At 42.7% G+C, this 12,215-nt stretch overlaps 1 protein-coding gene across 1 annotated transcript in view; it reads right to left on the bottom strand.

Annotated features, from left to right (window-relative positions):
• The window catches only part of LOC115053069 (protocadherin-16-like), a gene marked incomplete at its 5' end in the record, with an annotated part of 73,990 nt that extends 62,247 nt beyond the window's left edge, over positions 1-11,743 (bottom strand). Inside the window, one exon of the mRNA XM_029517632.1 lies at positions 10,019-11,743. Coding sequence (XP_029373492.1) covers positions 10,019-11,743 — 1,725 coding nt within the window. The remainder of the gene's footprint in view (positions 1-10,018) is intronic.
• Between the last annotated feature and the right edge of the window lie 472 nt (positions 11,744-12,215).

Raw genomic sequence — 12,215 nt, 5'->3', positions numbered from 1 at the left:
ACTGTAGACTTGAGATTGAATGTAACACATCATGTTCTTGACGGACTGGGAAAATGTCACCAAGTAACTGAGTCTCTCTTGTGCCTTTTAGAAAAATCATCTCTGAGCAGAAAAACTGTAAAGTAACAAAACTCAATTCCTCAGTGCACTGCAATATAATTTTTCCAAATTCAATTCACTTTTACGGAGACCCTGTTCTACCAAACGATGTATATTGCTCATTCTAAGATGGCGACACCAAAGGATGGTAATAGTACAGTCATTCATTTAAGTCTTTTGCTGTTCAGCAGTCCAATGTGAGTTATTGTGTTGTCAAAAGCGATGGCACTTTCCAAGGTTAATTTTAGACGCACCATTTTAAAAATAATTCTCTTCATAATAAAAACAATTATTACAACAACGCATTTTAATCAGCTAACAGGTTTACTGCCACCTTTGCTTAAATTTGATCTTTAACGAAGAGGAAAGATGTGTATTTAAAATTTACACTGTATGTTTTTCCTTGTTATTATAGCCGAGTTATTTTAATTGCTCTGGTGTTGCAACTTCAGCTCAGCCACTTTACTGTTAATGTTTTATTCTCTCTTCATTAAACAATAATGAAACTGTAAAATACATTTTGGAGTCACTCTGATCTGGAGCAATACAATAATGCATACTTTATTATGATACAAATTTCAGAAGTCGTTCTGATGAATTAATGGGGTATTTTTTCATCTACATGCATTACTAAATCAATATTAAAGCACACTGGATCAGCATCGAATCAAATTGATATTGAATCAAATAGTGACCTAAAGAAACAAAATCATAGTCGTCCAGGAAAGTTGTGAATGGGACACAAGTGGGCAACAAAACTACCAAGCAGATGTGTTTTAAGTTCCACTGATTTTCTAAACAGTTGTGAAGAAAAACTAATCCCAAGCAGATCTTTGAATGGGCTTGTGTTATTCCAGTATGGCGTGACTTCACATACAAAAGGTAAATGGCTATATTTATCACTATATCCGCTGTCGGGGCTAATCAGGGCTTGTAAGCGCCAAGTTGTTGATAGTGAAAATTGGCAGCAGGTGATTCTTTAGTTCTCTCCAGGCGCTGACCCGAAGATATGCATAGGTCTGAAAACCAGGAACATTCACATCTGCACAGAGTCCCGCTCAGTGAGATTAGCCGCCCACCACATGAGAGTAAGTTTGCACTCAAACAGCTCCACAACTGTGACGTGAAAGGTAAACCGTTGTAACCAGAGGAGCGCTTATAGAACAGGTGATTGAAAAGGTCACTGGGTTGTTCAGACAGGCAGATGTTTCCACTGCAATGGATGTTCAAAGAGGAGATGATACACTACTCTGTAGCATATGACAGAAATTCAACTGGGATTTTAGGCTTTTGTAGTTTAGGGATCCGATGAAATATATTATGCATCATTTCCAGGGATCCTCTATAAAGACACAGCCAGGTTTGACTGGAGATGGCTTCTGAAACCAGATGTCTGGATGCTTATAGCCCTGGCAATGATGCATTGGCTTGTTGAAAGCATCAACAACTTGTTTCTCCATTATGCCGGCTACTGGACTGACCGGCTCCTCGTCTGCATCGATTTGAGCGGGAAGAGGACCTTGCTGAAGCCACTACAAACAATACACACTTTTTTCTGGGCACTCGACCACAAAGAATTTTTCATTCATCCTCTGAGTGTGATCAGCCTCTCTTTACAGCCTGAAAGATGTCTCTGTACACTGTGATCAGACCATTCCAAATAAAAATCACAGAAACTTAAGGTCAGATACTTACTTTTTTTTTTTCCCAGTTCACATTGCAAGGTGTTGCAACTCAAGATGGTTCTGGTCCGAATGGATCAGATTGGCTGCGTGTCAAGTTTTAAACCTACGCTCTAATGGGATTGTGGTGCAGAGTGCTGATGTGCATCATTTTAGTTGGTCCACGGCCTGCAAAATAATATCTTCCCCATAAATTTCCCTCCTCCCGCGAATCCTGTGTTGATACTTTGTATCCCACAAGATGCATTTTGTGAGGCAATCAGGGAGGAGCCCAGGGCACTGATTAGAGAATCTCTTCTACCCTAAAACCCAGACTACGCCGAGACGCGCACAGCCCAGTCCCTGGCTTTTTGTTCGTCGGCTGTGATACCACATCACACATCTCGAGTCCTGCGCTGCTGCATACCAGTGCTGTCTAATTTCAGCAGAGAGACCCACTGCTTCTCATGCTGCCCCTCGGCTCCTCACAGCACCATGCTGCAAAGCTCCTCACAACAATCTAAACAAAGATTTGGCCTTTCAACACGCTAGTTAAAAAAAGCAGCACACCACTCTCAACATAAAACTCAGCAGCACCAGAACAAATTAGTGTCACTGATGAGCTACATAGCCCTGTGGTAATTAGTTCCCCTCGCTTAATCTCTCAATTACCTCCGAGCACTCGAATGACGTCCGTATGAAGCTAAGCCTTTTTACATTACAACTAATCTACAGTGTGGGTCCATTACTTTACACATAAGCCATAACAGATGTCCTTCTTTATGATGCAAGGGGCGTTTTCTTGCAGATGTGGCGACGGCTTCAAGATATGCAACCGACAGTGTGAGGGTGGACCACCGTGGAGCATCTGTACACGCAGATTGGGAGTCTGGTCAAAGCAGACCGGGGTGCTTCTCTGTCTGAAGCCAAGGCAGACAATCTTGGCTAACCGCAGTGTAAAAGTGGAGCGTCTCTCGCCACAAACCTCCTTCTCCATATGGTTTGCACCTCTCACCCTGCTGGTATCATTTTCTTCACCGTACAAAGAAAAAAATAGAAATAAAAATGAAAAAAAAAAAAAAATGACTCACTCGTATTGAGCTAGGCAGGAGTAGCAGGAAATGTTTGACACATCGGCTTGATAAATGACCACCATTCACCCATTATTAAAACTGCTGTATAGAAATGTTTCATTGATCAGTTAATTCATTCATCAACCATTATTACTTACTCGATCTATCAAAGGCAATAGGGCTGGTTATTGTTGGATGAGAATATCTAAGTATCAGTGCTGAAATAATGCTTTGGGTGACATCATCGACTTCTTTCATTTTATAACTTGTTAAATGACGAAAATAAGTTTGTCTTATACAAGCAGGAATACAAGAATAAAAGCTAAACAAAACATGCGCCAAAGAAATTATTGTATTCTAAAAACTGTCTGATCAAAGAGCAACAGTAATGGCAAATGCAAATCTCAGAGTGTTTTTCATGTAAGCTGCCTGTTCACATTTTAGTCAGAACCGAGAATGTGCTGAGGTTCAATACCCAGGATTGAGCGCGAAGCTTGGAGTGTTCACATCATCATTACTGTTAACAAGCATCTGCAAAACATCCTGCTCTCACAGCCCAAGTGAAGGTCCCATATTTTCTTGGCCACACAGCGAAACAGCCTTGGCTTTAGAAACTTTACCTCTGGCTTTTTTTGCGTTTGTTTTACCACCTCTGTCCTGAAACACCACTTCCAGTCACCTATTACTCTAATGAGGATATGCGGGACTGACAAATCCCTGCGTTCAGTTGCCTTCACAGCCCTAATCAGACCTCATGGTAAACCAGCATTGATTGTGTTGCAAGTAGAAATAGGTTAATCTGACCGCATGGCCGGTAACTGAATGCACCGCTGTTTCCATGTGCTTGTTGGATTCAGTGAAGAATCCTCTCAATCGTTATTTCAACTGGCAGTCAGTGCTGCAGCAAGGCTGGAGCAAAAAGTGGTAGGGGGGGGGGGCTGAGGTTGCTGGCAGACGAAAGCCATGCATTCCTTGTAACAGTGAACTTCTGGATATGGAGACGATTTGCTCAGTGGTTAAGATATTCTAAGGCTGTGTATATATAGCACATGCTTTTCTAGGAAGAGGCATCTTGTCATGAATGCAAGAACATGGTGGCAACTTACTATCTACCACTACAATACCTACACTTCATTGTGACAGCAAAAAAATAATTTGCTGCTGTTTGTTTGGAGTCTCCTTTTTTCTGATTACTAATCTCTGTTCCCTGGCAAAGTGTCACTCTGTGTCTGTTTTCCAGTCTAGTGGCTACTGATGGACAGCAGGGGACTGGATGGATGATTTAGCACAGATTTGCTTTGGAACAGAGCGAATATCACGAGCAGATGATGCTTCCTGATGCCCAGCTTGTTTAGCAGCACCAACTGCCTTGCACGTGTGCAGAGGGACCACAGGCTGCGAGAACAGAAGGCCTGGCAACCTTCGTCCCAGAAAGGCCCCCCACCACCCCACTCGCTCATCTCAAAGGAGCAGAGAGGCAAAGTGAATATTTGTCTCTATTTATGGAGGTCAAGCAAAAGTGCGTCGCTTGAGTCGGAATACACACACCTGCAGTCTGACTTCACTCGATTGGTAATTTAAACCCATGCACTTCTTGCATCATCAAATTGGATAAGCCTAGACGTGACCCACAAGGAGGTGTCTTTGCCAGACTCCTGGGAGGCAGATGTGCTGCTCTCACCTGCTCCGATGCACATGTCACCACTCCGGAGGGTAAAGGGGAAGTGAAGAGGTGTAATTGGATCACATGGGGGAAACAGCAGTGTGGGAAAGGGAACTGGGACGAGATAAGAAGTCTAGATGGACGAGGAGGAAGAATGAAGAGAGACTAACAGAGATAAAGGGACAGGAAGAGCGAGGAAAAGCCCACCCCGCAGAGCCACAGGAGAGACGTTTGAGGAGGGACCAACAGCTGGATCCAGCTGCTGAGTAGGAGCTGTGTCACAGCTGCTAGAGGCTGACTGTCCCTCTGGAGACCCCAATGTGCTCTCTCTCTCTCCTTTCACTGCACTCACACTCTTTCATAGAAACTTGAAAGCAGTGATGAGAAGCCCACCTCACCTGCAGCACACAGTCGGACGACAGATTGCATTAATGAAATTTCTTTTCCTGGGAGAGCACTATATAAGCCCATCTCCACTCTTTGGCAGATGTGGGTAGGAAACTCCATCCAGCAGGCTTTTATCTCACAACTTCTGCTTCACAGCCAACACTCTGCATGAATGCATCCCTGCCTGTGCTGACCCTTCTGAGGTCTCCCTGAAGTCCTGTAAACACTGCTTGCTTCAACACTCAGCACTCACGCAACAGACAGAAACCAACGAAGAATTCTTACGCCTCGCAGCATCGGCTGATGGTGCCACATATGTGACATAACAACAGCTTTATATATTACATAGTCAATGTCTTTACAAGGGCTATTTTACTCACTTGTGCAGTTTACTTATGTTTACGTTTTCTCTAAGGCAAAAATACCAAATATTTACAGGTTGAAGCTTTTTAAAAGCAAGGGATTTCTTTGTTTTATACCATTCTAAACTAAATTTAATTTAACTGACACATTTTTGGACTAAATGGTACTGTGTGTAGCATATTAAAGATATGCTTACTCGATAACTTAGCTATTAGCCAAAATAACTCTCTCAACATTATCCAATAATAGTGTGAGTAGTCTGTGAATGCAGTGTCCCCTCAATTTCATTTCACAATTTGGCTCGAATCCTTACAACTTTGTTTTTCCACTTAGCACAGTTTCATGCTTCTGTTCTCAGCCGTATATCATTCAAATATCAACTTTGTCCTCTTTCTTTTCTGTTAGAAAAAGGGAGGCAGTGGATATGCTGATGAATGCCTGAACACAATAAAACACGCTCAGCTGTCTCAAAACCGACCTGAACACCCGCACTCTATCCAGATGTACATCAATGTTTATGTTCGCTTCAGTGCCCCTGCTAGGCCCAGGAGTAAGTGTTCAAGGAAGTATTACATTTGCGAACACATTAAGTAGCACATCCAGTTTCCTGCAATTTTAACCATTCCCTGAGATCACTGCTATACCACAGAGCCACAGCGTAGCTTGGTAGTTAGCAGGAGGAAAAAGAAAGAGAGGAGACCAAAAGCAGAGTCAGCGCGCCCCAAGCTAAACCAATCTCACAGGGAGACGGCCTGGTCTGATATTAAAACAGACAAGTGAGCAATCATTTTGACAAAAACCATCCCCAGAAAAAATCTGCTAAGAATCAATTACATGCTTTTTATACAAAAATACCAACTCAAAACCAGCAATTTCACTGAGCTTCAGAGTTAGTCTCACTTATTTGCTAAATAAATTTAAATCTCATTTGGATACCCTGGAAGAACATGGCTTGAAAAGTTCAAGAGGTCCGTTACAGAAAGACAAAGGGCCTGATTGTGTAGTGAGGAGTCCCCCTCAGTCACCAAATGATTTCAGTTTACTTAAGTGTCGTGAAGCATTTAAGCTTGGATGAAAGTCAACCTGAGCAATGTTTGAGCACCGAAGGAAGAATTGCTGAGAAACAGCAGAAGGGGAGAGTCAACTTTCTATGGATCTACGACACATAAACTGGGATTTCCTGTTGAAATAAATAAGCAGGAAGACAACAAATGAAGTGATCCAAAATAAACACAGAATAAAGACAGACATAGTGTTAAGCAAGATATATATTGACAATGCAAGCTTTCCAGCGTCTCCTGAGGAAGTGCAGACTAAACCAAAGTGGAAATTTAACTGCCAGTGCCTAATTTTCATGTTATGTAAAGAATTCCCCCAACACTTTTTGGATTATAATAACAATTAAGTGATTATCTCCTACCACTGCATTGGCCACAATTTTTACTTGAGCTCCTGGACGACATTGGAAAATACCAAAACTTCTGTGTTAGTAGTAACTGTTAGGCTGATGCTAACAGTTACTACTAAGTGGTCACTATAGCAAAAAAAAAAAAAAAAAAGTCTGTAGAAACTGTGAGGCACTGGTGTTAAAGAAACACATTCTTTCAATCATTCATGCTTTCTCTCCAGGGCAATTATGAGTATTCTTTTTTCCCCACAGACTGGCTGCTTTTATGTTGGCAGGAATAGAGGAGTGCCACTTCACTGAGGTACCTCTTTCAAATGGGCTTCCTTTAAAGATTTCAGTGAAATAATGAATGTATTTGGGTGGTGCTGTATGTCACACTGCCTAAAAAGACTCTGCTTCTGTAGTTATCTAAACTGTAAATGGCAGACTCACAGCCGTGTTGATCAAAAGAAAACAAAAGCCAAAGCATAACCACTATACAAAATATCAGCAGTGTTTTTTAATTAGTCAAAAAATATGCAGAGACATCACTGAGACAGGAAGCAATTTGGGCGGCGGAGGAGAAGATTAATGCAAAAGACTGAGTCACAGCTTCAAGAAAATCTAATGGCAAGAATGTTTGCTCCTTCACTTGCAGCAGTGTTCATCTCATATTGCTACAGGGGGTGCAACAATGACAGGCAGTCTTTTTCTGTCATGAACATTGGGAGGGGTGGGTGCGGCTGAAAATTTGTTCAGACCTATCCTCATGCCCAGCTAATGAGAAATGAAGTGAAATCAGATAAGACAGACAAGGAAGCCCCCCTGCTCATGTCACCTCCGCCACTCATCCGAGCGCTTGTCAGGGCTCATTTCCCCCTCAGCTGCCTGGAGACCCCCTCTCGCCTTTCTGCTGGAGCCAAAGCAAGCCCCCCACCCCCTGTCCCCTCATCACCCCCGTCCCCCCAAAACACAGACAGAGGGGTAATTCTTAGCAGAAACAAACCAAAAACTGCAACGATAGAAGGTGTAAATTATTCTTGAAAGCAAGACTCGTATATAACAAACTGGAAAGCTTTCTTGTTTCATAAGTGAAATAACACATAACTTCAAAAGTCAAAGGGGCCAGGCTTTGTGATACTGAATTTGGAAATATTAACGCTGGCTGATGCGCCTCATTATCCCTAATGGCATCTTATATTACTCTTCCTCTCAATGTCAGAAATCAAAAGCCGCTATGCTTAATGGCCAAATTAAATGACCTTCAAGTAATGATTTTTTTTCTTTCTTCTCATCTTGCGCATGTCGTCTTTTTCTAAGAAAAACTTGACACATCTTTGGGAAAAAAAAATAAAAAAAAGAGTGCAGTGGATGAATACAATGTAACAGTGCCTATGGGTAAATGCATGCTGGTAACTCACAGTGTAAAATGAGAGATATTAAGAAATTTCAACCTCTACACAATTGACTTGTTAAAAACCTGACAATAATAAACAATAATAATAATAATAATATTGAAATTTGTGATGGGCGCATACCTCAAAAGCAATGTCCTCATCACAGCAGTAGGGTTTGAATCTCATCTGTATCTCTTTGCTGCATGTCATCACCCTCTCTCTGCATAACTTTCCTGTCACTCTCGCTCCAAATAAAAGAAAAATATGCACCCCCCCCAAAAAATAACAGTTTATCATGCCATATTTCAACACTCATCTCAAGGATGACCTGTTTTCTTTGTAATCATATATTCAATTACAAGACTGATTGGTGTTAATGATCCTATAACCTTATTTTTAATTCAACCCTCTGCCCACCCCCCATAACTTATGATGAAGTCACTCGTAAATCAAATGATGTTTAGCAGGCAGTGACAAAATACCACACAGCACTCTGGACACAAACTCCCTTATAATAATCATGAACTACTTTGCTGATGACCTACTGAGGAGGGAAAAAAAAGAGAACTCTTGAAACATTTGAAATAATGATTACAATACCCATATTGTAATGTTTTTTGGAAAGTGTTGAGTATGGAAAAATGGGACATTGGGAAGAAAAAAAGTCAGTCATCAGATGTCTTGCTGAGATGTTTGGATGTAGAGCTGGCACCCCAAGTAAAAGCAGTCTGTTCTCACATGGCCAGCCAAACACGTCTGCAGCATCAAGGCAGGCCCAAGAGACTCCAGAGAGCAGTGGCTTTGAAGAACTACTTCATACTTGGACCCTGTGAGGCCACTGATCAAGCATGTCATACTCAGAGAGCCTTTTGAAGGCAGGTAGTAATGTTTTTGGAGGCAAGGCAGAGGGAAGGCTAAAGCCTGACCATCTCTAGTTTAAAAAGAAAACAAAATATGGCTTTTCAGATATTTTCACAGAACATGAACTTCAAGCCACATTGGAAAGAGTGATTGTGCAGGGCTTTACAGTTTTCCAAAAAATACATTTTTTTAATTATTCTTAGGTTCACTTTCCAAATTCCATAATCAATTTCACTACATTCCCATTTCTCCTTATCCTTGTGGTCCCTGGGATTTATAATTAGGGGACCTCCCACAAGAAACCCTCGTAGCTTCTATTTCTGCATTCAAGCCAGGAGTCGTGGTAAAGCCTTCGTCTCTTTTCACTCCTCCCTCTCCCAAGGCCGAACCCTGGGCCAAGATCCCGTCTGCTGGGCCCTCTGTTTTGAGCGCACTCTGTATCCAACTCCTTGATCCATGGAGCACTACTGCAGACGCTTGAGAAATGGATTTGCGCGAACCTCTGTACTCGTAAAAAGAGCCGGCTTTTGTAAGTGTTGTTTTTCAATAGGACTGCTAAGAAAGGCTTTAGAAAACAATATGTTTTCATTAGAAAGGACTGCAGTCACTAAGGGTGCTGTAATTTGTCTGAACTTTAATTCATCTTGTCATCTAAAGCTATTTTTTCTCACGCTCAACTAGCCTCATTAAGGTGCCTTTTCGAGTTGAAATGACATCTATTCCACAGGATAAAGCCTTGAATTTGTCTCTGCCTGTGAAAATGTGAAAAACTCTTCTGTGCCTTGGCTGACAAGAGGACTTTACTCTACCTCTGTTACCCGGGAAACCTTTAGAGAGGTGAAGGGGAGGACAGCCAAAGAGGAGATCGTCTTGGCCCAAAAACTCAGGTAAATCCTCACTAGCGGAGTCCAGTTAAAATAACTCCAACATTAAAAAACATTTCTTCCAAGAAGAAAGAAAGAAGTCAGTGCAGTCTAACATGTTTGTCTTCTGTAAATTTCCATTTGCATTTCACAATTGCCCCCAAGTTGAGCTCAGTCTCCTGCATTAGCTCAGTGTTGAAGTGTGCAAGCGTGTTTACGGAATCAAACGGTTAAGGAAATAAATCTGCAATAAAAATGTCCTACCTCAAGAATGCAGGTCCCTGGAGCTGTGTTCTCTTTGACGGAAACATTGTAGAAGTTTCTCTCAAAAACAGGGTCATTGTCATTTATATCCTGAAGAACGATGTTTACCACAGCGGTGGAGGACAGAGGTGGCTTCCCTCCATCTTTGGCTACCACGGTAATACTGGGATTGGGGTTTTTTTCATAATCCAGTTGTGAGAGAGTGGTGATAATCCCTGTAACCGAGTCTATACTGAACCAGGCAGAGTAGGCGCCTCGGCCTTGCAGGATGCTGTATTTAATGTCCCCATTTGGCCCCTGGTCTTTGTCTCTAGCTGTGACCTGTAACACATAACTCCCTGGAAACACCAGCTCAGAGATGACCTTTCTGTATACTGGCTGGTCAAAGAGAGGTGGGTTATCGTTGACATCAGTCACCTGGATGATGAAGGAGGACTCGGCCCTGAGAGGAGGCGTACCTGAGTCTGTTGCCATTACCCTCAGCTCATAAGTGTCTCTCTCCTCCCGGTCTAGAATCTGGTCAACACAGATGAGATAAATTATGCTATCCTTGGTGGTCAGGGCAAACTTTCCATCTCCTCCCTCCAGCGACACATTGACATTGGCATACTCTCCATAGTCTGGATCAGTGACTGAGATCCTGGCTACATACTGGCCTGGTTGCGCGCCTTCTGAGATCCTTGGAGAACCGTCTTCACTGAGAAAGATGATGGTCATGGTGGGCTGGTTGTCATTGTAGTCTCTGACATGGATGGTAACAAACGCATTGGTCACCTCTGGCTGGGTTGCATTGTCTTGTGCCTGGACCACCAGCTCATGGACTCTTCTCACCTCAAAATCCAGTGGCTTGTTGAGCGTAATGATGCCGGTTCGGGAGTCGATGACAAAGTAGCGGTCTGCGTCGCTTTGTCTCCTGTTGATTTCATACAGCACCATCCCGTTGTCCCCTTCATCAGCATCTGTGGCAAACACCTGTAGGATGTTGCTTCCTGGTTGGAGGTTCTCAGATATTATGGCGTGGTAGCGGCTCTGGTTGAAAACCGGAGCGTTGTCATTAATGTCTTGTACAACAATATCTAATATCATCTGATCAGTCCTTTTAGGGGACCCGCCATCAAAGGCCTCCAAGAATAAAGTGTAAGTGGATCTTTTCTCTCTGTCTAGAATGGCATTGACCACCAAGTCCAGATAGAGGACCTCGCTGCTTCCCTTCCGGGTCTCCAACGTGAAGGCCTGGCCAACATTTCCGTCCTTGATAAGATATCCCTGTGTTGAAAACTGGCCTTGATCAGCATCTACAGCAGGCTCAAGAGAAAACCTGGTCCCAATGGCTGTCTGCTCTGGGATTTTAAATGTCGCTCGTCTTTTTGAAAACACTGGGGCATGGTCATTAATGTCATTTACCTTGATGGTTACCTCAATGGTCACACCTGTCATGGTGACCGCAATGAAGTTGTACCTGTCCCTCAGTTCCCTATCAAGAACTTTTGCAGTTTTAATAATGCCCGTGCTCTCATCAATGTCCAAGTCACTGCCCACTCCTGTTCCCTCGTGATCCGAGATGAAGTACAGGGATGCTGTGATGCCAGGAGGAAGTCCAGCACTGATGTCACCTACAATGGTGCCTGCTGGTTGCTCCTCATCTAGCTGTAACTCAAGGGTCCCCATGACCACGGGAGACTGGACTGTTATAAGCTCCAAGGCCACGTACACCATTAGGACTATCCTTCTATTCCACCAACCGTCTCGATGCGAAGGGTCCATTATAGAATTCTCAAAACCCTTGGCAGCTGTCTTCATTTTGGCTCCTTCTTTTTAAACCTGGGGAAAGATAAAGAGGAAAAGTTGAGTGGTGCCAAAACCTGAAAACAGAAGAAATTCAGAAAAGGTGTATTTTTATTCTGTGTCGAAATAAAAAGTTAGTTTTACAAAAACAAATATATGCCTTAAACACTTTCCCAAATGTTTTATGGGCTCCTTTCCCAACCTCAGTACATACAATAGGCCCTGCATGCACATTTTCCTATACTTCTTAGTTCACATAATAAGTCAGCACCTTATCCGTCCTACATACCAAAAAGGTCTCCTTTGCTAAAGAAACATCAAAACCGCAAGAGACTTCGGGTGTCGCTATTCAGCTCCAATTAAAAAGGTGCAGGAATCACTTTTGCCAGGCTGTTCACCATAGCAGCACCCT

This window comes from Echeneis naucrates, chromosome 13 (genome assembly GCF_900963305.1).
Source record: "Echeneis naucrates chromosome 13, fEcheNa1.1, whole genome shotgun sequence".
NCBI lineage: Eukaryota > Metazoa > Chordata > Actinopteri > Carangiformes > Echeneidae > Echeneis > Echeneis naucrates.
The sequence above is the reverse complement of the archived record's forward strand: the minus strand, read 5'-3'. Positions and strand labels throughout refer to the sequence as shown.